Source organism: Calypte anna, chromosome 5A (assembly GCF_003957555.1).
Source record: "Calypte anna isolate BGI_N300 chromosome 5A, bCalAnn1_v1.p, whole genome shotgun sequence".
NCBI lineage: Eukaryota > Metazoa > Chordata > Aves > Apodiformes > Trochilidae > Calypte > Calypte anna.
Genome location: NC_044251.1, coordinates 6,181,095 through 6,208,548, shown reverse-complemented (window position 1 = coordinate 6,208,548; position 27,454 = coordinate 6,181,095). Strand labels below are relative to the sequence as shown.

The window sequence follows — 27,454 nt, the reverse complement described above, 5'->3', positions numbered from 1 at the left end:
AGAATATGTTGGGGTCTTTTTCTAATTTAAGCAGGGAAATTAATACTTTTAAAAATCAAAGTAACTCAAAAAGAGCAATTTTTTAAACTGTTTATTTCTTGGTAGACGTGCTTGGGAAAATATATAAGATAGCATACTGGATTACAAGTTTTCTATAGCATGTACAAGGTAAGCAGATAACATCATTTTGTAGTAGAGGAATTTTCTAGAGTATTGCAAACCTGTGTATTTCAATTGTGCTATTTCTGTTTTTTTTCATATCTGCAAAGGGCTGCTGTTCAAAATTAAGGAGTCTGAAAAAACTAATTTAACACACAAAGCTGCAGATGATGGCAATCTAATCCTTCCTTTTTATATATGTAGAGACAAAGAAGAGTAGCACAAACAATTATGATAACGTAACATTAAAAGAGCAAATCTGATCAATAGAGAGACAGATAATGTAAGATTGAGGTTATAAGAGCAGAATTAATTTCTGTTGTAAGAATCCTTAGCACTGTGTGCTTTAGTTTTGTGAACATACTGTCTCAAGTTTTCAGTAGCATCAAAAGTAGCAGAATTGTGACTTGCTTAGCAAAACAATACTGAATTTTATTAAGTATTGTGGTTTCTTTGGAGGTTCAAAATCCATTCCAAATCACACTTTTATTGAAATATAAGATAAGCTCATTACTACAGCATTCAAGTTATATGTTTTCTTACTAAAAGCCGCAGAATCTGTAAGATGGGAAGAATTTCTTACTTGTTGCTGCTCAGTTTTCAGGTCACAGTTCACACTGCTTGCACCCTCCTGTTGCTTGCAGTTGAGTAGAAGGCATGTGAGGTTAAGGTCAGCTTTGGTCACCTTTTCTTTCTGTTCTTGTGAAGAAAACTACAAATTAGTCCACATTTCTGTTAAAAAAGTTCCCATGTTAAATTACCAAGTGTTGATAGAAATAGCTCCCACATTGCACTGCAGCACCTTATGTTCTATTCCTTATTAAGTGCAGTAGTAAGCAGCAGATACTGTGTCTTTACATGACAGTGATTGACTGTCAAACATCATGGGTAAATAATGAAAATTTAGCCAACACTGACATGGACAGGCCTGCTATTTCTAATAAGAGAAGTATTTCAAACTCTTAATAATCACTAAATGTTTTGACTTGACCTTACAGCCAAGTGTCTATCAAACTCCAAGTACAGCATTAAAGACAGTGGAGTCAGGACTACCAGTTTGTAGGAAGTTTTTGTTTGGTTTTGTTTTCCAAAAGAAAGGAAGGAAGAAGTGATAAATGTTCAGAATTGGGGTGATACAGAATCATAGAATGGTTTGGGTTTGAAGGGATCTTAAAGATAATCTAGTTTCAACCCCTCTGCATGGGCAGGGACATCTCCTCCCACTTGTTCCTTCAAACCTCATCCAGCCTGGCCTTGAACTTCTCTGGGTAACCTGTGCCAGTGTATCACCACACTCATAGTGAGGAATTTCTTCCTTATGTTCAGTGTAGCGGGAGGAGCCCTTCTTGCTCCTAGGGCTGATCCTGAGGCCTCGGGGTTTAGCCCATTCCTGGACGATGTCCTAGGGCTGTTCCTGAGGCCTCAGGATCAGCCCTAGGAGCAAGAAGGGCTCCTCCCGCTACATTTAGTCTGAATCTGCCCTCTTTCAGTTTAAACACATTACCCCTTGGCCTAATGCTCCAGGCCCCTATAAAGAGTCTGTGGCCATTTTTCTTGCAAGCCTCCTTTAGATACTGAAAAGCTTTTCTCTAGGCATCCTTTAGGTACTGGAAGGCTGCTATAAGTAGCCTCCTCTTCTCCAGACTGAGCAACCCCAACTCTCTGAGCCTGTCCTCAGAGCAGAGCTGCTCCCCTCCTCTCATCCCCTTAATGGCCCTCCTGTGGACTCCAGCATCTCCATCTCCTTCCTGTGTTGGGGACTCCAGAACTGGACACAGAGCTCCAGGTGGGATCTCACAAGAGCAGAGCAGAGGGGGAGAATCCCCTCCCTGCTGCCCACCCTGTTTTTGATGCAGCACAGGTACAGTTGGCTTTTTTGGGATACCAGAGCACAAGGTTGGTCTCATGCAGAGAGGAGCAAGAGGGAGAGTTCAGCAGCAACAATGATTATGGGATTTGAGCACTTGACGTCTTCTGATGCAGTCACATGGCATTTATCTGTGGTAAATGATATGTTAGGGATGGTGCAGTTTACTTGTTTGTTGGCTGGTTTAGGAGTTTTCAAATAGAAACTTGTGAATTTATTGTATATGTATTTCTAGTCTGCAATATTATTGACAGCATCTTCTCTCTTTAAGTTTTAAGGTAAAATAGTGTCAGCTGAACATGCATATAAATTCTTAAGAAACCATATTTAATACCTTTCTGGTGTATATATGAATCTATTTAGGTCTCTTTCTCATGTAAAATTCAATAGATTACATTCTTCCTTCCAGGATGTTTAGCTGTAAAGTCATGTATATTTTGCTTTTCCATTTTTTGCAGTAATTTGCCTTCATTATGAGTTCTTTTTTTTTTCCCCAGCACTTACAAATGCTTTTTTCCCCACCCTATTTCACTGTTTATTTACTTCCACAATAGCAAACTGATGTCTCTCCTCCTTGTGTACTGTCTGCAGTGTAGCTGTGGCCCTCCTCACTCCTCAGAGCACACCTCACCTCTGGAATTCAGTAATGCTGCAAAGTTCTTGAGTCTGATGAACAGCTCATACATTTTCCATTTCTTTTTTAGAGCAAGACCTGAAGAAACATCATTTCTGACTCCATCTCTTTACACACATGCTCACACTCTGCTTTCAGAGGGAAAAAACCTTGCATTGCTTGTTCTGGACACAGTCTTAGAAAGTTGAGAACAGGAATCTGGGACTCACCTTGCTTTGCATCAGCTGCACAGCTGCTTGATCAGCTGCTGAAACCAACTGGAACTGAAAAAGTCTCCTTTTGGTTTCTGTCTTTATCCGAGGTTGGTTAGGTAGAGGAAGGAAAGATTTTAAACTTTTCCCCACCTTCTTCTGATTTTTATTTTTTGCCCTTTTCCTAGGGATGGGGAGCTGGGGGAATCCTTCCTGGCCTCGGTGGTGTGTGTTTCCAGACTCTATTAGGTAGCTTTAGAAGGATTAGATATTATTTTGAGATATGTGGAGGAGATACTCTGCATCCATTTAGTCTGATACAAAGAAAATAGTATCATACCAGTTTATGTTCTTTGGTTTTGTCTCCACAGTCTGGTTCTTCCCTGTTAAAGAGAGGAGACTGCATTGGTAATTTCTTTGGAAAGCTTGGAGTGATGCTACAGAATCCTGTATTTGTGGCATTCTGTCAGTAGGAATATCACACCTTGTTTGTTATTCATTTAGCATGTATTCAGGAATCTTACTGATAGGATCATGCCTGAGTTCTGCATAAAAAGCCCCCCAAAATCCCCAAATGCTTACATTGTATGTATTACATCAATCATAATATAAACACAGAAGGAAAAGGGAATAGAAGGAAGCAGAAGATATCTATAGAGCTTTAGAAGTTTTGTTTCCTTTATTCTTTGTACTCATTGTGATAAGAATAACTTTAAATAGTATCTAAAGCCCTATAGTGAGTGGGAAGGAGAATTCAACTTCACCTGATACAAGGAGTCAGTGGCCACATATGGCTAAGTTGGAGATGAGTATAGGAATGAGTTATTTTAAAGCTTTTAAAGAAGTATTGTTCTGTATTGTTTGCTTTCAGCCTGCCCTGACTATGGCTACACTGAGTATGGCTGTTATTAGATGGGCCTTTTAAGGTGTTTTAAAGAAAATTCTTTTCCCACATATGAATGTAGCATCGTGTGGAGGGGACAGCATAAAAGTCCTTGTTTGAAACTTGAACATGTGGATAGGTAAATGCTAAGCTTGGCTCAGTCATTAGAAGAATTGGGCTCTGAAACTGGTAAGGGAGTTTAGGTCAAGTTTGCAAAATGGAATTGAAGACTAGATTTAAAAGCATCTCAAAGACTGTTTCCAAAATAAAGGGAAGAAGGAGAAAATGTAAAATCTATATGTAAAAACATCTATAAATGATTCTGATTTTTTTTTTTTGACAGATCCAACTTGACACTTTTGGTATCCTTCATTTGTTAGGCTGTTACACTGAATCTTGCTAGTAAGGAATCAGATTCTTAAGAAAGACTCCTTTGTCTCTGCCCTGTGTGTTGATTCTGACTTTTGAAATCTGAGGGCAGTTATTAATTTCAGCAGTATTCCTGATGCCAAGAACTTGCAAAGTGGTGTGCAGAGATCTTTCCTATGTTCACTGTCCCTAGAAGTGATGTCTTCTGTGATCCATTCTTCATGTTGCTCCCCTCAGAGTTTTGTCAGTGAAATAGGACTTATGGCAATCTCAGTTCTTCAGCTAGTTTTCAGAGTGTAAGATAGTTCCATTTGATATATCCTTTTTTTTAAAAAAAAAAAAAAACCAAACAAACCAGTTCTGTTCATATAATGGAAGCAGAAGTAGAATATATCACAAATATTGGGTTGCCACCTGTTGTATTTTGAGAGCTGTTTAAAATTTGACAAAAATGTTAGAGATGAGAAGATCAAAGTGATCACTGGGGTAGAGTTCACCTTGAGAAAACTGTATCTTGGTCCATGTGCTTCTACAGTTTCTCAAAAGAGATCTTGCCACTTATTTCAAATGAATGTTTCCACCTTCTCTTCCTTTTTTTGTTTTCTTTAACCATGTTTTTAATGAAATATAAACTTCCCCTGACACATTCATGATCAGATGTACCCTATAAAACTGTCATGCTGGGAAATTTACCATACACAGAAATTATTTTTTTTTTGTTACAGCAGCTGTTCCTCTTGGGAACATAAAATTCTATTAAATCCCTATGAAGATAAATTAAAATTCCTTCTCAAATGTGGAATTCTTGCAAACAGTTTTCTGATTCACTCTGAGAGATTAATTTTCCCAAGTGGATGGAAAAGCTTCCTACATTTGCCCATTTCACTTTTTAAAACAGTTTTCCCATAGTTTTGACCTGAAAATGAAATAAATAAATATTCATCCAGGAGGTTTGTCTGCCATGTGCTCAGTGTGCTCATGCTGCATGGCTGGATACAGGGATGTGCCAACTTCAGGCAGCTGGCAACAACTTGTGAGTATAAACCTTATTCTGAGCCATGTTCAGCACAGCATCTAGTTACAGGTCTAAATTAGTGTTGCTCCAACTTTACAGCTTGCTCTATATTCTGTTTTTCTTTGTTTAACAGTATAAAAATGATATATAGCAGTATAAAAGTGATTATTAATTAATATTGGCTGCTGTGCTGTGTTATGCAGTGGATTGCTTTAGAACCGCTAAAGTTAAAAAGTAGATTTTATTTAAGTTTAAACAAAATATTTAAATAATTTAAATTTTGGTAATTAGTGGAAATTTTGTAGTTGTTGGGTGAGTTGCATGAGTTGCACTTCATGATTGAAATATAATTATTGTATAACAGAATTGTAATTATCATCTTTGTTACATCTGTCTGGAATTTTTCATATCAAAACTTATTGTTGGTAAGAGGTTGGCTGAAAATCTTGTTAATTCATGCTACTTTTTTGCAGCTTATTTCTGATTTCAGTTCACAAGTAAATGGGTACAAATGTTTTAAGAAAATCCACTCTTTTTCAGCATTTTTTAAAAAGGATTTTTTTTCAAAGCAATTATTCAGCGTTAAAACCTTTTAATTTTAAAGTAATGCAAAACAAAATTTTGTGTTTAAAATACGAATATTTTTACTTTATTTTGTTATCATCATCCCAGAAATGTATTCTGACATGAAATTTTACATTCCTTTTCTTTTAACCAGTTAATGGCCAAAGTTTTTCTTCACTGAGCCTTAATAACTCTGAAAGACTTCTATTTTCTTTGTTGGTTTAGATTCATTTATTCTGTCCCTGTCAGGTGACTGATTTTCCTTGTACAGTCATAATCAGCATATATTAAAAAGAATGCTAATACATAAATAAATAAAATGTGGTCTACTAAATACACAATTCCAGATTCCACTTAGCAGAATAGAAAATGAAGGGATTTGAGTGAGACAGTAGCATCAGCAGAATGTAGCATATCCTTCCTGATATGTCTTCACTTCTTTTACAGGATCAGATCTCAGGCAGACTTACAGTGTCTTTCTATTTAATTCTATTTAATTTTAATAAAGAGGGGACATGTTTGGGGGCAGCAGTAACATTCTGGAGTGTTCAGCACAATTAGAATTCACTCCCTGTAAAGCAGAGACTCACTTAAAAGAAATTAACAACTTCACCTCACAGCAAAGGTGATGTTTCTTAAAAAATAAAAATTAAAAAAACCCCAAAGCATTAAGGCTTTGCTGTTAACAGTGTGTTGTGTTTCCACAGGTATCCCAATTATGAATTTATCAGTGATAACTCCATCTCCTGGTCAGCAGGACTCCACAACAGATACACTGAGAACTCCCTCAGAGGTGTTATTCTGGATATTCACTTTTTGTCTCAGGCAGACTTCCTGGTCTGTACATTTTCATCCCAGGTAAGCTGGACACAAGCACAAACAGAGTGTAGGCACCAGTGCTAAATCTCAGTTCTCTTTGTGCTCCTGGTACCTTCTGCTCAGTGCTCCCAGGAACATTTTTGGGAAGAACTAAAGGTTCAGTATGCCATGTGAATATTGATAGGACTGTAAGAATTGGTTGATTTGTTCCCTTCAGTTGAAGTTACTGGGTTAATTTAGACATTGGAAATAAGCAAGAAATAATACTACGTATGTTTAGTTCCTTGTTTTGCAGGAAGTTAATATATTGCTTGTAGTCCACAATTTCTGTTCATCTTAGTTAAGGCATTTCAAGGAAGTAAAACTACTTTAAACATGTCTAAGACTTCATAATTTTTGAATAAAGTTAATATATTAACTTGTGTCAATCCATTTCTACTCTGCATCCTTTACTGTACTCAACTACTCTTCAAGCATATCTGCTGTTGCCTTGTTCAAGTATGGAAATGGAGGGAAATGAAAACCACAGATATTTCATTTTTTTTCAGTCTGCTGCATTTCTAGCAATCCAGTGGTAGTGCAGGAAACGTGGATTCTGACCACTCTGGTCCTTAAAGACTTCTTGCTGCAGATAATAATATCCTGCAAGCTTCCTTTCTTGAACAGTCATCTGGTGGAGCAAGATGGAGTCCTTAGAAAACTGAGTTATACATTGGCATCACTGGCATTTTCTTCTTGATTATGTTGTAGTATATATTAATTTGATATAAAATGAAAAGCTGTTTTAAAGAGCTGTTTTAAGATGAAAAAATATCAAAAAGCAGCATTTTGTGACTGATCATGCTCATCAGGTATGGAAAAATATGACTGAAATCAAACAAATTTTTTTTAACCTACTGTTGTCATATATGCTCATAGGTAATGCTTCTGGTTGGGAAAGCATTCAGCTATAGGTTATGATTGCATCTGTACTGGTATGTGGAAGTAGACACAAAACTGGAGGTTAACCTTCACTTCCAAAAGGAATATTTTTCACAGCCTCAAATGTAACTTGTCTGCAGCACCCCAGTGACAGTTACATAGGTGAAAAGCACAATATAAACAGTGATACAGGATCAATGCAGGGATCTTGGCATTGACAGACAGGAAAAAAATATGGGAAAGCCTCTTAGCCCTCAGTTATTCTTGTGGATACATTTCTTTTCACTGTTCACCAAACCCTAAGAAAGGTTTGTAGCATGTGTAGGAGGTTATTAGTAGAGGCTTAAGACCAAGACATGGATAAACTCCAGAGTAAAAATCATCACTGAGAAAAGCTTGTGAGGAGCCAGCACTTGTATGGTTTGATTCAGCTGAAGTATGTCCCCTGAATGCATCTCAGAGTGAAAGAGGTGATCATCAGCCAGGAACAAGGGCTTAAATGCCACATGGTGTAGAGACAGTTCATATTTTGAAAGCAGAACGATGTGGTCTTAGATAAAAACTTACTGAAAAATCTGTATTTTCTGCTGTTCTTCAGAGAACTGCCAAGAGTGGTAAATTTTTGCTTTAATGAGCATAAACACAGAAGAAATATATTTAAATACAGGCACAAATGGCTTGGACAGAGTATGTTATAATTGAATTTTAAGTATTGGAGTAATTTCTAAAGAAGAATATAGATTAAAACACACTGATGTAGTTAATGTGATAGAGGCTGCTGGGACTGGCAGAGGTCATCTGGTACAGCCCTGTTTGAGGGCAGCTCTCTGGGCAATGCTATCTTGGAGCTTCAGTCTCCTTCTGCATGTCCCTGCATTTGACAGCAGTTTCCTGGATGACATTAGGTTTTCCAGAACTGCAGAAAATTCTACAAAAGTCTAGGGAATCCTCTCTTAGACTGTTACTGTCTCAGTAGCTGGGACTATGAATTTGATCCAGTCCTTTACTTAATTTGCTTTGGGCAATTCCCTGTGCTTTAATAATTCATACTCACAAAGTCATTCAGCACCAGCTTTGCTGTTCAGGCAACAGTGGGGACCTCTGCAACATTTTCATGTATTGGGCTTTTCTAAGGTCTGTCACAAGTTCCCCCACCCTTGAGAAAGTTTTCTTTTTTATGGCTTTAAAATTTGGTCCTCTGTTCCCTAACACTAGAACTACTCTCCCTGTTTTCATCAATGATATTTATTTACTTTGATGTGGAAGGTAAGCAGAACCAGGCTGTTAATCAGTGTTTTCTCTCTGATCTGCATGAGGAGAAAATTAAGGATAAGGATGTAATCTATCATTTTTTTCAGTGGGATTTTGGACTTCCACATTCACCAGATGTATGCTGACTTTTTTCTGTTTTTTCCTTGCCAAAAAGAGTCAAAACTTCATGACAGAGGTATCAGCAGAAAATTCCAGTATGTGAGAGTGGAATCAGGTGCTTCAGGAAGTCTATTAATGCTTATTTATTGCACCAAAACTAAATGAATAGTGATGGAAGCTGAAGAATGGTTGTTTAATTAAATTACTGTTAATAAAGCAATCAGGCACATGAAATGCTGTGGACTCAAGGGAAACAGCATCCTTTGGCACCATAGTTAAGCAAGATTGTGTTAATGGAGATGTACAGACAAGCCACATGATAGTTACACAAATCATAACACAATAGCAGAATTAAGATTGTTCTTTAAAACAAAGAGCTTTTTTTTGTCTCTTCAGTCTTCACTTTGGTGCAATCAGAGCTCCCTCTGCCTGATGTATTTTTCTTCATATCCTCATTTCCTTCCAGGGCTTAATAGTCTTTGTCTTTTGTGTTATACATGGAAGCATGCAGGCTGCAAAACAAGTAAATCTGTGAGTGAAACCTGGGAGGCTTTAACTAAAATTCTGTTGGTGGATTCTCTGCCCACTGCCCTCAATTTGCAGTTTAGGTACCCAGGGTTGGAGCTACAAAGGAACAATTGCTGAGAAGAGATGTTGTATGTTTTATGTCAGGTATGCAGGACACTTACACTCACTTAAAAAGCATTTTTACTGAAAATATTTAAAGTCTTGTAGGGAGTCTGTGTGTGTTTGGATCCTCCTCCTGGGATACACACACAGGAGGAGAACAAAACATCAAAACCAGTCACAGGAGCTATAAAATCAATAACCTTTTACTAGTGTATCCACTTTGTTTCTATATTACAAGGTGTAAGAGGTACTTTGAAATAATTAACTATGGTCTAATCTTCTGAAAGCTGCTTCTGACAAGTTATTTCAAGGATCAGATGGCAAGGGATAAAAGGAAATTATTATAATTTTGAAGCAAAGTGCCTTTTGAAAGAAGCCAGGGAAGTACAGATCTGTCTGGTTTGACTGAGCAACCTTCTATTCACCATATTGTCAGAGGGAGAAAAGTCAAATTGAGCTTTGATGTATTTACATAGACTGAAAATTATGAAAAAGCTCAACTATTTCTTCATATTGAAGAAGTCTGCTGTTTTGTTAGTTTATCAAGCTTTATCAAGCTTATGCAGAATCAGAGAAAAATAACAGTAATGGATTAGAAGTCAGAAGGGTCACGGTGGCCAAATCCAGCAGCTGTCAGAGAAGAGCTTTCTAGTTAATTGTTGAAAAAAGTTTTGTTTATTATGGTGTCAGCCTTTTGTGTTTCTGGCAACTTTGAGAGACACAGTTGTGATGGTGGGAGCTGTTTTCCTCCATATAATATGATATAGTGACCCTGCAAAATGCATCTTTCTCCTCACCAACATCATTATTGTCTTGCTGGAATTCATTTTCATGTAGTTGTCTTCCAATTAGCCAACAGTCATAATTCTGTCACTGTTCCAATAGAAGTGGCATTTTAAGCCTGGGACTTCCAGAACTCCTTGTTTTTGAAAATGTAAGCTTCCCTTAGAAAAGTACATGTAAAGCCTCATTATTGCAGAATCAATTTTGATAATGTAAGTTTTAAGGGTCAAGGGGAAGTGAAATGAAGTCTTTTTTGGTAGCAGAAAGGGAAAATTAATTTCCTTTTACATATGATTGGCTATGTATTACATTTAAAAAGTAGCATAGCTGATGTTCATACAGATGTTTTCAGTTGTTACTGAAAAGCAGATTGTTCTGATTATTTACATACTTTACCAAATCTGATCACCAGACTGCTAATTAAAATGCTGCAAAAGTGTATCCTTCATGTTAGTAAATATGCAGGTTTCCTGGTTTGGCTTTGTTTGTTGTTTTACTTTGGGTTTTGACATGGATGTGCCAGAAAGTCTTCACCTTATTTAATTTTTGACTGCTGAAGTATATTGCAGCAGACACAATATTTATGACTTCTCTCCTGTTTTTATTTCTAAGGTGTGTCGAGTTGCCTATGAAATTATGCAGACCTTGCATCCAGATGCTTCAGCATATTTCCATTCTTTGGATGATATCTACTACTTTGGGGGACAGAATGCCCACAACCAGATTGCTATTTATGCTCATCATCCACGAACTGCTGATGAAATTCCTATGGAACCTGGAGATGTAATTGGAGTAGCTGGAAACCACTGGGATGGTTACTCAAAAGGCATCAATAGGAAATTGGGAAGAACAGGCCTGTACCCATCCTATAAAGTTAAGGAGAAAATTGAGACAGTCAAGTATCCTACGTACCCAGAGGCTGACAAATAGAGGAAGAGGAAGACACTCAGCAGTAATTCTCATTTTTGATTGGGTTGACCCAGTCAACAAACTAACTATTGATTTATATGGCATTTGAATTTGCATTTTAACATGCAGTGAAAATCAAAGCCTTTAGCAGTGAAATTGGAAAAGAAGCTGAGAACAAATGGATGGGCTGTTATCTGAACATACTCTCAAACCTTTTTTGTTATATGCACTCTCACACATGCACACAGAAAGCAGCAGACAAGGAGAAGCTGTTATTTTATACTTCTGTCTCTTTTCAGGATTTGTCCCAGCCATTAGTCTGAAGTGAGCTTTGTGCTCTTCTCTCTGCCATTTCTTGACAAGGATGTTCAGACTCAGAACACTGCCACATTGTGTAATTTGAGTGACATGAACAAATATTTTGTATGTGCAAAATTTAAAACATGGTGCCTATATTTGAAAAACTTGTGACCTTTTTAGAAGAGCCATGTCTGTTCCACAATGGGCAAGGGTCAATCTCCAGCTGGTGTTACCACGACCACTGAACTTGCTTCAAATGACAGATCCAGATTTCCAACTAGATTTCTTTATGAGTTTATTTTTAGCATTCCATTGATTACTTCTCATCATTAATAAAATAAAGGATTCATTCAACAATAAAATAGTCACTGTCTGGTAGGAACTTTTGTAAACGATGCCATGAACGGATTCTTTATAACTGATCATGTTTCTGGACATTGCCTTTGATTAAAAAAAAAAAAAAAAAAAAAAGCCACAAAACCCACAAAGGAAGAAGTAGCTGAAGTTTCATTTGAATTTTTAAACACACATAATCTAGTACAATAACTTATAGTGGCACACAGGGTTTCTCAGCTCTGTGAGTTTCAGCAGGATTACTTCAGTGGCTCAGTTTCTGATATTTATTCTCCAGCACTGTTCTTTCTGTGTTTCTCTTTCCAAAACATTTTTTTTAGGGTATTAGAGATGGCCATTTATCATTTTGGCATTGAATGTAGTTGCTTTTAAGTGAAATATTTCCAAGCTATTCCGTTTATTGAACCTGTCAGTCTAGACTACTCTGAAACAATTTACCCCAAAAATAGTAGTTTCCAAGAAAATATACACAAGGATGAATTTTTATGCATGACATAAAATTGTCAGTAATTCTTAGTGTTTTGAAATCTGTTGTTGCTAGTCTGCCCTCTATTAAGAAAGGAGATAATTTACAGGACAGGTTTGCAAAGAAATTTGTAGATTTGGGGGTTGTGTGTGTATATATATTTAAAAAAAGAATAAGTTAAGAAGAGATTATTTCCAAATAAAAAATATTTATAGTGTAATACAGGCTGTAGTGAAATCCACTCTGGAATACTGGAAGTGCAGGCAATGTTTTCTGTTCAGACACAGAAAATGCCACAAAATTAAAGATAAAAGAGCATGGTTGGTTGACCTTAGCAAAGCAAACATCAAAAGGATGTTTAACTGCAGTTATGAATTGACCAAAGACAGTGTTGATGCAGTGGATGGATGCACTTGGCCACAGATACATTTGAGGCTGAAAAGTAAAAGGAAATCTCTGAAAGTTCAGCTAACAGTCTCCCAGTTGAGTAAGGTGATGAGAAGGATGGAACTTGGTTTGTAAAGGAGTTAACAAAGCAGTTCTCTGACTTGACTTGCAGGGCTGATCCTGTAGGTCCCTTCCAGTTATGAGTTCCTCAACTAAAAAGCTATTTTGGATCTTGAAAAAGAAAAATTAAAGTTGAAAACTGCTGTGAAAAAAAAAAAAAAAAAAAAAAAGAAAGAAAAGAAAAATTGCCTATTGTAGGACTAAATAGATATATCAGTAAAATTAGCATGAATATAAAATGGGATTTAAAGATTCATTGGAGGATAAATGCAAATAGTAAGAGTGGCCAAGTAATGCTAAAGACAATAAATTGTTGTGACTAAAGATGACTACAGCTAACTGGTGTTTCTGTATTTTGGAACTCCTGAGGAAGCTGTTTGATGTTAGGTTCCTGTCTAAGCAAGTCTGATAAATTTTCCAGTAACTAACCACACTTGTGGTAGTGCAAAAGCATAAATGTAGGCTATAAACAAAGTTTTTGTAATTTAAATTTGAGTTGCACACATAAAGCTATTGTTGCTTAGTTTATCTACTTGAAAAAAATACCCAGAGCCACAAGCATTTCTTCCTCGACAATTAGATCAGTGCGTTTTATCTTTGGGAACATTAATTTCCTTATTTTGCTACAAACACTACATTATCTGTTTGATAGTTTTAGCTTTTGAAAATGTTTCTTTATTAAGCTCTTTACTTACAGCTTCAGAGCTCACGATTTCAAGCTCGTTTTTTAGAGTGATGCAAAAATGATATAAATGAATTAACATGTGAAAATTCCTCCACAGTCAGGTAGCTCAGTTGGAAATAACACTGAAGATAAATAACAGAGCACCTAGGATGAGCCCAAAGGCAAGAGCAGATCTGCTGCTGTAGTAAGGAGAGAGCTGAAAACACTGCTGTTACAGAGGACATGGAATGTGGGAATTCCTTCACAGGCTATTCCTGACAAAATACCAGCAAGGTACTTGTGTCCCCTGACCTATCTGAGTACCTGATGAGTAATTGACTCATCATATTTTGGAAAGTGATAACAAAATGGTACAAAATTATAAAATTATTGTTAATAATTAAGAAATGTGCTAATGTAGGTGTTATGACCTTATTCCCCTGGACTGTATGATCCTTTCAGTGCAGTACTTCTCAGGGGAAGAAATGTAGCAATAGACTGCTAGATGCATCTGTTTCTACACATTTGTTTCCTTTACTGGAAACTGGAAAACTACTGGTTAGTTATGTCTTGGAATCCTTGGAATTGGAATATTAAAACTGAATTTTTTTTATATTAAACAAAATTCCTATTAAAGGCTTTATTTTCAGTTTCAGTAGAGCCTAGGAAGTATGAAAGGATCTGTGGGTAAATGAAAACAAGACACACCCCCCAAGAAGATTTTTATTGTAGCTCACAAAACACAGAAATAACAGGAAATAAGAACTGTCTTAAATACCTGTAAGAAAGCTGAACCTTTTGGAAGACTCTACCCAGAACACTTGCAAGCATGCAAGTTCACATCTTGTTTCTTCCATTTGCCATGTAGCTCTGCAACAAACCAGTCATGTAATTTTTGCCTCCTAGTAAACCACCAACTCTGACATCCCTAAACCAGAGACAGCTCTCACACTCTCTTAAACAAGATAACACTCCATTAAATTTTTCCTCTTTAATAAGCATTCCTGTGTATGCGTGTGTGTTGTGTTCATCAACAGGAATATGAACAGTACTCTTCCCTTCTTTGCTCTTTTGCATCACAGTTGTCACGTTCTCTGTAGTAATTTATTTGCTGGGTAAATGCAGTCCCTGAAAACTGAATGTTAGATTTGCTACTTATCAACTGGGTTGAGAAATTTGTCCTGAGCAGGTCAGAACTGGGCTGCTTGGCACTGGTGCACCTGGAGACTGGGATCAGTTACCTCAGGCTGAGTTCCCTCCTTCATCTGCAGGCAAATGCTTGGGATTCCCAAACCTCCTCTACCAACATCCCTGTGAACTGCCTGGTACTATTGATTTGTTCAAGAAGGATGATGTTTTATTTCAGACATTAGAAGTATTTATCTCCAGAGAAGCCTTTTGTCTACCCCTTTCTACAACTGACTTTAAGAAAACATGTAGTTACCAGAAAGATTTCTCTCTTTTACCAGTTTTTCAGAAAAGTGAACTGATGGTACCTTTCTTATGGAGAGGTACTCACAATATGAATATTTCCATTTGAGGCTTCTGGTTTTGTGTCACACAGTTACAGAGTAAACATCATGGCTTCTGAGCTAGGAACATCATAGTATATAAAACAGAAAAATTTCATTAAAAGTTCTAGATAATGGGAGAGAGATTTTTCTTCATGCCAGGGGAGCAGCACCACCTACCATCTGGAACAGTGAACAGAACTATTGTTTCTCCAGGCCATAAGATTCTTTGCAATGTAATGTCTCAAGTGTCTGAAGGATTCATGTAAAAATAATTTGCTTAGTTTGGGAGGTGGGAGGGAGAGTACAGTAAGAAGACATGATACTGTACTTTTAATTTAAGTTGCTGTATCAGTTTATAAAGCCACAAATAAACCTTTTGGTGCTGGGTTAAGAACCTCTGCTAGCAAAATCCTTCTGCTCTTTGCAAGAAATACTTGCAAAAAATTTGCAACCTCTCTTTTGATTTTCCTCATACCAGTCACAGTCTTATGTTTAAACATCATGCTGGCCATATTCTGATAATTGGTTTTACTATAGTACAATTTAATTGCTTATTTGAGTGACTTGGGAGAAGGCTGTCAGAAGGCACACACTTGGGTTTACTTATATTGAATTGAAATTGTATTTTAAAACTAAAAAAAAAAAAAAAATCCATTTCCCTAAGGTACCAATAGTTGGTGCAATACTAATTGCAGTTTATAGGCTTTTGCCAAGGTCCCTTTTACGTACCTGCAGGCTCATGGGGAGCAAGACTGAACCAAAGAAAATTATGCATAAAAATATCATCTGTGAGCAGGTTGGGTTAGATTTCAGACTATCCTGGTCACTTCTAAAATGTGGCACTGCATGACACAAATTAGAGGACAGTATAAAATTTCCAAACCTGCTTAAAAAAATTGCTGGTTTGTTTGCCTGCACCACTGGTGGGTTTCATGCTGTACAAGATCATTTCAGAATCAAAGGTCAAAAGGCAGAGTTCTTCTGGCATTGCTACAGGCATCTGAGACTCCCTCCCACTGATGTGTTGCTTGTTCTTTACCCCTTTTGGTACCATGCAGAAACACCTAACAGTGCTGATAATGTCTGCTGTTCAACTGGAACCTTCCTTTATTTTGTGTGCTCATTTCCTCTGAAACTTACTTTTCATCAGAATCTAGTTGCCAGTTCAGTTCAAGCAAGTTTGGGTGAATAAAAAGCCATGCCAGTCGTTTACACCAAGATGTCTTTATCACTTAACAGAGTTAACTTTGTGCTTTTAGGCTGACCCCTAAGGAGGGAAGAAGCTATTGCAGCTGAACTGCACTGTACATGTTCTGGAAGAGTGGACACATACGTATGTATACTGGTTTTATTTTCAGTTCTGCAAGATTTTCCCACTCATACATATCCTTGAGATTTCCTTCTGATTTTAGTCTATTTCTGAAGGGTTTTCATGTTGAGACAAAGTTCTGACTATCCTACATTTTCCTCGAGGAGCATATTGACCCTTGCTCTATTTCTTCTCATTGTCTTAAAGATATCCTCCAGTCATAGGATTTTGATAGGCTCATCTATACAGATGTTTTTGGAGACTATGAACTTTTCAGGCTCTTCCTTCTGCCTGCTTCCAACTGAGTCTGAACTACCCTGTTTGTATGAACCTTCTTCAAACCTCTCTGCTTAGTGTGTTCTGATTTCCTTGCCTACTGGCTTGTGTTCATTACTTGACCAGGAATTCAGGGACAGCAAGTGTCCAGATTTGATTTTTCATAATGAGGTGTGAAATTTCTTCTTGCAAGTAATTTTTTAAATTTTTTTTTTTTTTTTTTTTTTTTTTTACAAAATGGGTTTTGGATTTTCATCTTTTCCTTAGCTGGTATAGTGAAGGATTCAGAGAGGAAATGCAGTAATGAGATGTGCTTGGTAAGTGCTTGGGAGGCTTTTAATGCATAGAAGATCCTTGCCTAGTAAGATTCAGCTCACACCACAGCAGGTTTCTTGACCCAGATGGAAGATGTCTTGTCATAGCATTCCCTGTCCATATTTGCCTGTCACTTAAAGAACACTAATGCCTGCATTTTCATATATAAGTGGTAAGGATCCAGAGTGCAGTCTTACAAGACTGTAAGAGACAGGTAATTTTCTTCTCTTCAGTCTCAGAATCCTTTATTTTAGCTTGGTTTCAGTGTTCCTGCTCTCTTTCTTTGGCATTTTGGTTTGTTTAATAGAGCTGCACTATTCTTAATAACTTTATTCTTAATTACACTACAAGTAGAGCCACAAGCATGTTACACTCAGATGTGAGAATCCACTGAATGTGGAGATTCCTGTCTAACTCAGCTGCATACAGAAGATATGTCTCCAAAAGAATCCCAGTGGGATTGCTGAAAGCTTTACAAACTGTAGCAGCCTGGGAGAATGGGAAGAGACTAAAAAGCAGGACATCCTCTATTCTCCATCTTTCTTCCTCCTTTGTGAATGAGGAAGAATTGGGCATCCATTCTGTGCCACCAGGATCCTGGAAAGCCACTGCCTGGCTGATGGGAGTGCTTGGCTTCACTGCTTCAGCTTCTTGCTGGAGGATGAACTGTGCTGAGTTCATGATTTTAAACTTGGGGTCACTTTGTAACATCTATAAAATTTTGTTTGTTTTCACTTGAGAATAAAATTGTTTACCACAAAGAGTAAGCTGAGATTTGTGGCATTAAGTTGGCAGCATTTCTTCTTGCCTCAGATGGAGTTCATTGTGCACTGGTGTTTCTTAAAATGATTTTTGCTTATGGCCGAACTTCAGTTATCCAGCAAAGATTGACAGATCTTGTTAGGCTGGATTGACTGTTTTTTAACCTGTGCACCACTGGGGATCATGAAGAGGTTAGCACTGATGAACCTTCACATAATAGTTAGGACTGATGGATTTGTTTGCTGGAGTTTTCCATTTGTTTAGATACAACAGGGAAATGTTTGCTAAATATTAAATAGGATAATTAAGATGGATCTGCCTGCTCAGAATGTATTTCTCTGGGGTTGCTGGTGTGTTATGACTAGTTGTTATTACACTAATTCATATTAGCTCATGTTCTCATCTTTCTGAGTGTGTTGCACATTTCCTTTTTCCAGTGTTTGGATTACAAGATCTAAAAGTTTCCTTTTGGAAATCCCTACCACTTGGGGATTTTTGTTATTCAGTGGGATCCCCAGGCAGTACAGTAATATGCATCATGATTGTCAGGAAATGGGTTAAACATTTCCTCTATAGTGCTAAATTCAGTATGATTTTCTAGAGCTTATTTTTATTCCTAATGCTTTTTTTTTTTTTTTTTTTTTTTTCTATATTGCTTATTTTCTATTGTGTTTCTGAAAAAAGATTTTTTCAACTTCCTGCCCCACATATCAGAAGTCAGATTCAGGAATTATTGTTCCTACATTTTGTTCCTACATCCATATTGTTCCTACATGATGATAACCTTTCTTATTGGTAGGATATTTACATGCTTGGTTCTGAAACAGTGCAGTGATCAAAGAAATTGCCTCTTGTACTTTGTTTGCTCTGATTCCTTCTCTTGGGAGTCAGTGACCAACCACATGTATGCTGAATATATTTCAGTGTGAAGTGGAAGAGATTCCTGTCTGTGGCACTGCTGATTGGGTTGGTGCATATTGGTCAGTGAGGGGGTTGGAAGTAGACATGGGTGTAAATCTTCAATTTCTGTGCTTTTAAAATTGCACAGAGCAAAGTGTAAGAACCACTGGATGAAGATGGTGATTGATGGTTTGACATGAAGGTATTCCAGTCTTTGCTGTAGCTGCCAGTGGGGTTGACTGGAGGTTGTTGTCTTCTTCCCTTCCTGGGCTGCCTCGAAGAAGCATTCATTATTTTGTCATGATTCATGCTGGGTGGGTGTTGGTTTCAGAACTTGTTGTTCCTTCCTGATAAAATGCATCTCACCAAGTGCTCTGCTGTGCTCCCTCTGCCTGGATTTTCTCAACGCAGTCTGTAGTTGCTCTTGGTCTCTTTAAAGTTTTCTTTGAAGCACTTCTTTTTGGTGAAGCCATGCACAGTGGTTGGGGAGAGAGAGGAGGGAAGGCAATAGTACCATTCTTTGTTGATTTGAGCCTGATGTTTTATTTCTGAGAGACCTGTCATTTGCATTGCTCACCTACAGAACTTCAAGGTAGATTTTAACTTGTTCTCTGTGGCAAGTAGCTTACTACAATTGTCTGTAGCCAAAAATTTGGTGCTGAAGGCAAGCTTTAAGCCTCTGCATGTATTTCTGGCTCTTAGTGCTGTCTGAGAAAGAGAGGTCACCCCCCTGTCAGCAGATTTACAGTCCAGAAAAATGAGTTTGGACTCATTCTCATACACTTTTTCCTATCAGTGTTACCACTCTTTTTCCTAATTTTGTTTTATCCAGCTTCACTTTGGTTTAGACTTTGTCTTGCAGCTGTAGATGTGCAGGGCAATTGTGGTGTCTGTGTTTGAAAAGCAGTTTTAAATCAGTTTTCTAAGCATGCAGCCAGTACAAGGCACAGTGATATCCATGATTCTTTTTGTTTATGCAATATCTTCTCCAGCAACTTCTCCACCACTGGTGCCAACTTAATATCTTTGTTTCCAACTGTTTGTTTCTTCTCTATCTGTCTTGTATGAAGAATGCTCTTCTACTCTGTCCATTCAGATCTCTAAGAAACCTGCATATGTACAGATAATGAAAACAAATTAAATGCAATTAATTATCTACCTGTCTGATTTTTTTCATCAGATTTTATCTCCCATGTCATATTCTTGAATTTTGTGATCTCAGAAGCAAACAACTTATTTTGTTACTGTTCAGACTTCTTAATCCCAAAACAAGACAAATGTTTCTAGGAGGAGTAAAGCTTTTCCAAAAGCAAACATAAAAACATAATAAGAAACAAATCCCATTAAATTTCTAAATATAGGACTACATGTAGGATTATTTTGAATGCCAGTGTAAGATACTTATTTTTTTACCCCTGGTTTTCCTCTTGTGGTTTAATCAGCTGATGTAAGGTGCTGCTTATCTGTGAGGAATCAGCAGTAATTTGCATCTGCTGAACTGGCCTGGTTCTTCAGTGTACAGACTGTCTACGATTATATGAGATTTTATTTTAAGACATCTTTTAATCTTAATGCAAAATTACCTTGATCTTACAGCATTTAATATTTTTGCACCTTGAAGCTTTCAGATAAGCACTGGTGGGTGGTATATAACATGAATGACAGAACTTTCAGTATATCCATCTGGAAGGAGTAGGAACAGCTGCCTGTACAGAAGGCAGTACACTGATATATCATCTTAATTAATCATTTCTATTTGAGTTACAGGGTGTGCAGTGTGGATCACTGTGCTGCACAGCAGCATGACTAACAAATGTTTTGTGAAATCATCGTCCATTATAACTGGAAAGATTTTCCTAGAGAACAATAGCTGTGAGTAGCAACAGGTTTCCATATGGTATTCCACTTGTTTATCATGGCACACATTTAATAAATGAATTGCAAAAAGCATACACTACATTTTACTGTTGTAGGTAGATTTAGAGGATGGTGGAGTCCTACCGAGCAGCCAAATTGCTTTGGGGAAACTCCCTAAATGACACAAATTATGAAGATAAATAATTAGATAAAAAGGCTTATATTGAGTTCAGAGAAAAGTCTCTGCTCTGGAGTTTTCAAGCTTCCTGCTTAGGCAGGTGTTCAAGATGTGCAGCAGAAGATTATGCTGTACCTGTGTTTTCTCATTAATAGTGTGTGTATGGGGACCTTTTAATTTCATATTGCATGATGCTTTTGCAGAATTCCTAACATCTGTCAAAACTGTGTTTCTAGAGAACAATGCAACAGTGCTATACTACATAAGCAACAGGAGTTTTCCAAGTTCCCAAAATGCTTGTTCCTCCTGTGTACATTGTTCTTAGTGCTCTGGAGTGGATGCAGGGATGCATCCTCAGATTGCCATGTCAACAGTGAAGTTCAGTATATCCAGCATGCTTGCAATTGCAGCTTATTTTTTTTTTCCAGGACTAACAAATGGCAGTTCCCTAGATGAGTGATCCTTCCTTTCAGCAGCAGTGTCACTGAGCCACGGATCTGTTTTCAATGACAGGAGGCAAACCTTTTCTCAGAGATGGTTGGAATCTATGTGCTAATGGATGCATTTCTCCTGCTTTAGAGGCTTCTCAAGAAATGGGGTAAAGCATTTATACTGGTAATTTCTACAAAGACCAGACAAACTTAATTTGCAGAGTTGTTCAAATTCTCTTCTAGTTTTCTTGCAAAAAAATGGTGATTATTGACTGACAGAAAAGTATTTGTTTCACACTCTTAGCCTTTTTGAACTGTACCAGTAAGAGGGCTTTTTGCATGCATCCCTGACCTGTGCAGCCTGTGCTCAATAAAAGGTTAATCTGGATACTGGGAAGAAATCTACAAAGAAAACTTAGTTATGGAAAGAAAGATTTCTTTACTCAATTTGCACCTACTGATGATTATAGCTGTAGTTTTATTTGCAAGTTTTGGTCTCTCCCAGGATTTACTTCACTTGCCAGCAATTACAGCCTTCTGTCCTTCCAAGGACAGTTTCCTTTGGTTTTATACTCTAATGAATTCTGTCTTTGCCATGTGCTTGCATGCATGTGCTGCCTTTCTTCATCTTTTTGTGACATGTAGTTGTTTTAAGACTGAAACAGCTAGAACAGACTTGCAAGTTTTGGGATCAGAACCCCCTAGGGCCCGTGCACATGCACCCTGTGTTTCGTCTTCACAAAGTTTCCCTTAAATCACAACCAAAGCTCCTAAAGCTGCTGAGAAATATGCACAGCTTGTGTGTCATAATGGCACTCAGTTTTGTTTGGTTTTGACTTAAGCTGTTCAAAGTTTGAGGGACTGACGAGTTTTCTAGTTTCCACCAGAACTTTTGGAATTATCTCTGTAGCAGAGTGCAGTGCCCTCAGTAGCCCAAGATGCTGGTGCTGGCTGTAATCACAGCATGGTCACAGATTTTCATCAGCTTTGCTCACTGGCACATACAAGAATACAGACTCTTGTCTATAGACCAAAGCATTTTGAGCAAGTATTGTTCTGGGTATGTTTTCTAGCTATTCATTCCTTCTGTCAGTGCTGAAAAAGGACTGATTTCTTGCCTCATTCACTTATTGTCTAGGAGAAAATTACCATTGAATCAGAATAAACACATGAACCAAGAGAAAAGCTAATTGGCTCCATCTAACAGATTTGCCTTTGTTACATGATGTTCCCAGATCTATTCCACTTTTTTTCTAGCCTTCCCCTTGGCTTCAGATTTTTCTGTATCTCATGAAGTCTTTAATGGAAAAGAAACATGAATAAAATGTTTCCTTTACCCTGTGCATAAATGCCTGAAGAAGTGTATCTATGAACTGAAGGGTCTCAATTCACTGACCTTAGGTACAGGAATGCATCCCAGGTGCCAGTGGAATGCATACAACATCAATACATCTGAAAAACATAAGCTACCATCTAGGTATGTATTTTTTAATTATTAAGGGTTTAATACTGAGAAGAGTTGTGCATCTGCTCTTCTTTCAATAGTTGCCTTACCTATGCAGTCTTCAGGATGTGGTGTTTTAGTTATCAGCCACCTTTGGACCCTTAATAGCTCCTCTGGCTGCTGATTTTGAGGGTTTAGAGTAAAGAACAGGTTCTCTGGTCTTCTCTCATTTCTTTCCTTCTCAGTGTCAATTAAGAGATGGAATAACTATAAATGCTTTCTCCCAAATATATATAGTCCTCTTCTTTTTAATTTTTTTTTTTTTTTAATCCATCGCTTATTCAGGTTTATTTATCCATGTTCCAGGATGTGTGCATATGTCATTCTGTCTATTTTACTTTTAAGCTTTTTATCTTGAGAGAATATTGCTAGAGCAGACTGAGTGCTTTGAGGTGGAACCTTAGGGTTTGTTCCCTTGTTTTCCAAGTATTCACCACCACTGGTGACCACCACAGAAGTGCAGATGGCAGCATTAATTAATAATAGGACTCAGGCAGTTATCTGGCCAAGAAGGCCAATGGCATCCTGGCCTGGATCAGGAACAGCGTGGCCAGCAGGTCCAGGGAAGGGATTCTCAGCCCTGCTGAGGCCACAGCTTGAGTCCTGTGTCCAGTTCTGGGCCCCTCAGCTCAGGAAGGAGATTGAGGTGCTGGAGTGGGTCCAAAGGAGGGCAACCAGGCTGGTGAAGTGGCTCGAGCACAGATCCTATGAGGAGAGGCTGAGGGAGCTGGGGGTGTTCAGCCTGGAGAAGAGGAGGCTCAGGGGAGACCTCATCACTCTCTACAACTCCCTGAAAGGAGGTTGGAGCCAGGGGGGGGTTGGGCTCTTTTCCCAGGCAACTCTCAGCAAGACAAGAGGGCATGGCCTCAAGTTGTGCCAGGGGAGGTTTAGGTTGGATATTAGAAGAAATTTCTTTACGGAGAGGGTGATCAGACATTGGAATGGGCTGCCCAGGGAAGTAGTGGATTCTCCATCCCTGGAGATATTTCAAAAGAGACTGGATGTGGTACTCAGTGCCATGGGCTGGGAACCATGGGGGGAGTGGATCAAGGGTTGGACTTGATGATCTCTGAGGTCCCTTCCAACCCAGCCAATTCTATGATTTTATGATTCTATCTCTTTGAGAACTGATCTGCTTGAAGGTAAAAATTAGCTTAATCTTACCCCAAGCCTGAGGGTGTGATGTACTGAATACAACTGGGCTAGCAGTTTGCTTTGTGTACAGTGAACCCCTCACATCCAGCACAGATCCAGGTATTCCTGTGGCTAGAGAAGAAATCCCAGCTACCTGCTTTCCATGTGTCTATTTCAGTAGCCAGTGCAGACAGGATACCAGGAGCACCATCTCTTGATAGCAAACTGGGCTTAGTGTGGTTTCTGACATGGTAGAGGAAATCTAGCGGTGTGTTTAATGAGGTTTTCACATGTGTTATCAAGAAGTCTACAATAAAAATCTAGTGTTAATCAGTCAAGTGAAGAAAGGGAATGCAGGAACAGGAGGGAGGCAGAGGGGTTGGGCACTCAGCCATCCTTGCCTTCCAGCACAAAGATAAGGTGCATAGCACTTGGGTGACTGACAGTAAATGTGGCTGAAGCAAGCTGTTAATTTTTAGTGCATAAAAAGTCTAAAATACATTGTGATTTATAACATGAAGCATATGAGCAGTTCCTGTAGGTAGGCTATTAGCCATCTATTTCAGCTTCATCTATTTCATCTATTCAGCCATCTATTTCTTTACTTGAATTTCTCACAGCCTCACTCATATTCAGATTAAATCACCACTTTTCCAGGATGATTTATTCAACTGCATTATCTTTTATGCACAATGTGCTTCTCTCTTCATTTCTCTATTTTCAGGAACCATGTTTGTCTCTAGAAATTGCCACTGGTAAGTCTGTAACAGCTGAGCAATTAGCCTTTTTTGAGCATATATATATTCTGAACAGAGGCTAATCCTAATTGACCTAAGTTTTACTAATAAAAATGTCATCAGGTGGTGATCTGTCTTTGCCTTTGCCCTGACATCATTTAGATGAGAGCAGTGGTGGAACAAACTCAGCTTCCAACCTGCCAGTGTGTAATACAAGCCTTGTGAAACACAAGAAACATAAGCTTGATTTCACACTCTGCCACCATTTGTTGACATTTGTAGTTTTTTAAGTTTCTCATTAAACAAAGTATTAATATCTCCTCAGTGTAGTCATGTGCATTTAATCTATTTTCAATCCAAATAATTGACAATTTCTTGTAAAAATGAGGCAGCATTTCTGTATTAGAAATGAGAATAGGAAATATAGACTGAATTGCACTTCTCAACTAATGGCAAAAGGAAAATCCAGAAAGCATTTAAACTGCTCTGATATGGTTTTATCCTGATTTTTTTGAAAATGAGATGCGTCAAGGAAAAAAAAAAGAGTAGGAAGAATTCTGAAAGCTGAGGGTTAATGACAGTGCACTTTCTTTCAGATAAAAAGCTTTGTCATTGGTTCTTGTTCTTATTTTGAAATGGCTTCCAGTGGCTCATCTCATTTAGTTTGAAGAAGAACTCATATTTACATTTCAACTTCCAAGAAGTGTTAGATGGTTGTGGTTGTTTTTGCATTATCACATTTTTCCTTGTTAATTAAAGGCACAGATACTCATTCCCATTTCAGCACAAACTAAACCCCTGTTGGAGGATGATTCCCCACAGCATCACAGTGCAGAGAAGCAGGTGTTTGACTAATGTTCAGTGAAGATGAAAACATTTTGTGACAGATGTTCAGAGAAGAGAAAAACATAATCATTATTGCTGGGTAATTATACATTAATTGAGTTTTGCTTTAATTGTGCCTTAGTCCATAAGTGCTGGAAGGTGGTAAAGCAGTAGGAAAAGTCCTGATCATCATGGATGTCTGGATTTCTCTGGAATGCTGCCTGTGCTCCAGGGGAACAGCCAGAAATCCTTTAGATATTTTTAATACACCAGTGGGGTAACAGCAGCAATGTAACCACAGTAAAATGAAACTCATCATGGCCTCATGAAACCTTCATTAAGTTTAACCTCAGATTAAACAGACCCACACAACCCTGAAGTCCTAATTGTAGATGTACTTGAAAAAGATTACTGTGAAGCTGCCTGCATTCAGTCTGCACTACGAGGTGCTCTTTTGAGAATATGTCTTGAAGATAAAGATGAATGTAAGACACTTTTTAAACTCCTAGCTATCAAACCTAATGAAAGCTGTTTGCACCATCAAAATACAGCTGCCTAATAGTGCTCAGATGCTAATTAAAGATCCTTATCATCTGGGATGGGGAATCTTACTGACGTCAGGTCACAATTCTAGCTTTTTCTCCTGGCAAGCCATTACATTCTAGAAATGAGAGGTTATTTAACATATCATAACCATGGGGGAGGGGGGTTTGATTCCCATTTTTATTCTTGGAAAGACATCATCTTACCTGGTAACCTTGACAAGCAGCACTGTGTCCAGAAAAGTGATCCTAAGACAATGTTCTGTTTGAAAACCAGGAATTTTCTCAAGTCTGTTTACTTGTTACACGTTTCTCTCTAGAAAATAAATTCTGAGAGGAGTTGAGGTTATTTAATGGATGTTTTATTTTGGATTGAGTACAATCTTTCTCCATGTTTGTACTTCATTATTCTGTGACTCTTCTAAGGATAAGGCATGGCAGAATTAAGTGTTTTCTTTTTGTTTGTCCCCTGTCATTTTTGATGCCTTGATGGTGGGTCCCTTGTAAGATAAAACTTAGCACCTGGAAGATCTTCAAAAACAGCCTGGAAAAGTTGCTGAATCATCATAGGACAGCTGTTGAGAGCAATATTAATGGTGGCTTGTTCCTACTCTGTAAGCACAGTAACTCCTTGTAAGCCCTTCTGTTTTAAAAAAGGTCACTTAGATTTACTTTGCTTTTAAAGCTCCTTTTGATGGCAGCCAGCCTAGAAGAAATTGTCACTGATGAGAACTTGCATAATAGAGGCCCCAGTCTACTCCTGAAACACAGTCAGGAAATAAAAATTAGAATTTACATCCATGGTCATGGAAAGACACCAGGAAACCAAAAAAAATAATTATATAGCCAGATTTATTTGATAATTTGTGTAGCTTGATCACATATTAACTGCATGGAGTTCTACCTTAGGTTGCTTCTGATTTGAGCTGAATGAGGCAGCAGACAGCCTTGACCACAAGAGTATTGCCCTAAATTTCCTTGTACACTGAACATAATATGTCTGAGAGAAGAGTATTAAGCAGTTCTGACATTTCTTCCAACATATTTTTTGCCTCCCTGAGCCAGAAATTCAAAACTCTTAAATAATTGTCTAAAGCTCTAGCTCTGCATAGACTCACAAAGCTGCTGCTTTACTTCCACTTCATGAATTTTGCTTCTTCAGTGATATTAACACATGCACACATCTTGCTATTTTAGTCAGAGTAAATGTTCCAGCACTAACCATCTTCTCCCTGCCTGCTTTCAGCTAAAACTGAAACTGATCATGCAAAAGAAATAGAGATTTCCTTAGTGTGCATTTTAGTATTTAAGTCATTTTTGCTTAAACATTTGAGTCAGGATTTAATTTGAAGAACTTCAAATACACATTCTTTGTGTAGTAAGAGTCAGAGCAGTTGCAAGGGACTATAAGCAGAAAATTGAGATTGGTATTTTCAATGGATAGCTAAAGTAATATTGTATAAATAAATGGGCATAATGACATTTGTGAGATTACTGAAGGGAAATGGAAAAGGCTTTGTGTGATATCCATGTGTGTTCATGGAACTCACTGAGTATAGGCTCTTTAAAAAAAAAAATTGCCATTATAAAAACATCTAGAAGCTTGCTTTTACTGTTTTGGGAACTGTATACACATGCAACAAAAATCTATCAATTCTTTGAAAAGCTTTTAGATCTTTTAAATAAACCTCATTGATAATTATAAAATAACAGCTTCGGAAGAGAGAGAATTTTGTTGGACAGTTGTAATGACCAAAAGCTTAT

At 37.8% G+C, this 27,454-nt stretch overlaps 1 protein-coding gene across 1 annotated transcript in view; it reads left to right on the top strand.

The window, feature by feature from the left end:
* FUT8 (fucosyltransferase 8) overlaps positions 1–12,887 on the top strand; it is a 108,638-nt gene extending 95,751 nt beyond the window's left edge. The window contains exons 12-13 of the mRNA XM_030451967.1: positions 6,390–6,540; positions 10,819–12,887. Of these exons, the coding sequence (XP_030307827.1) occupies positions 6,390–6,540; positions 10,819–11,136 (469 nt within the window). The 3' untranslated portion in view covers positions 11,137–12,887. The remainder of the gene's footprint in view (positions 1–6,389; positions 6,541–10,818) is intronic.
* The last annotated feature ends 14,567 nt before the right edge of the window (positions 12,888–27,454 follow it).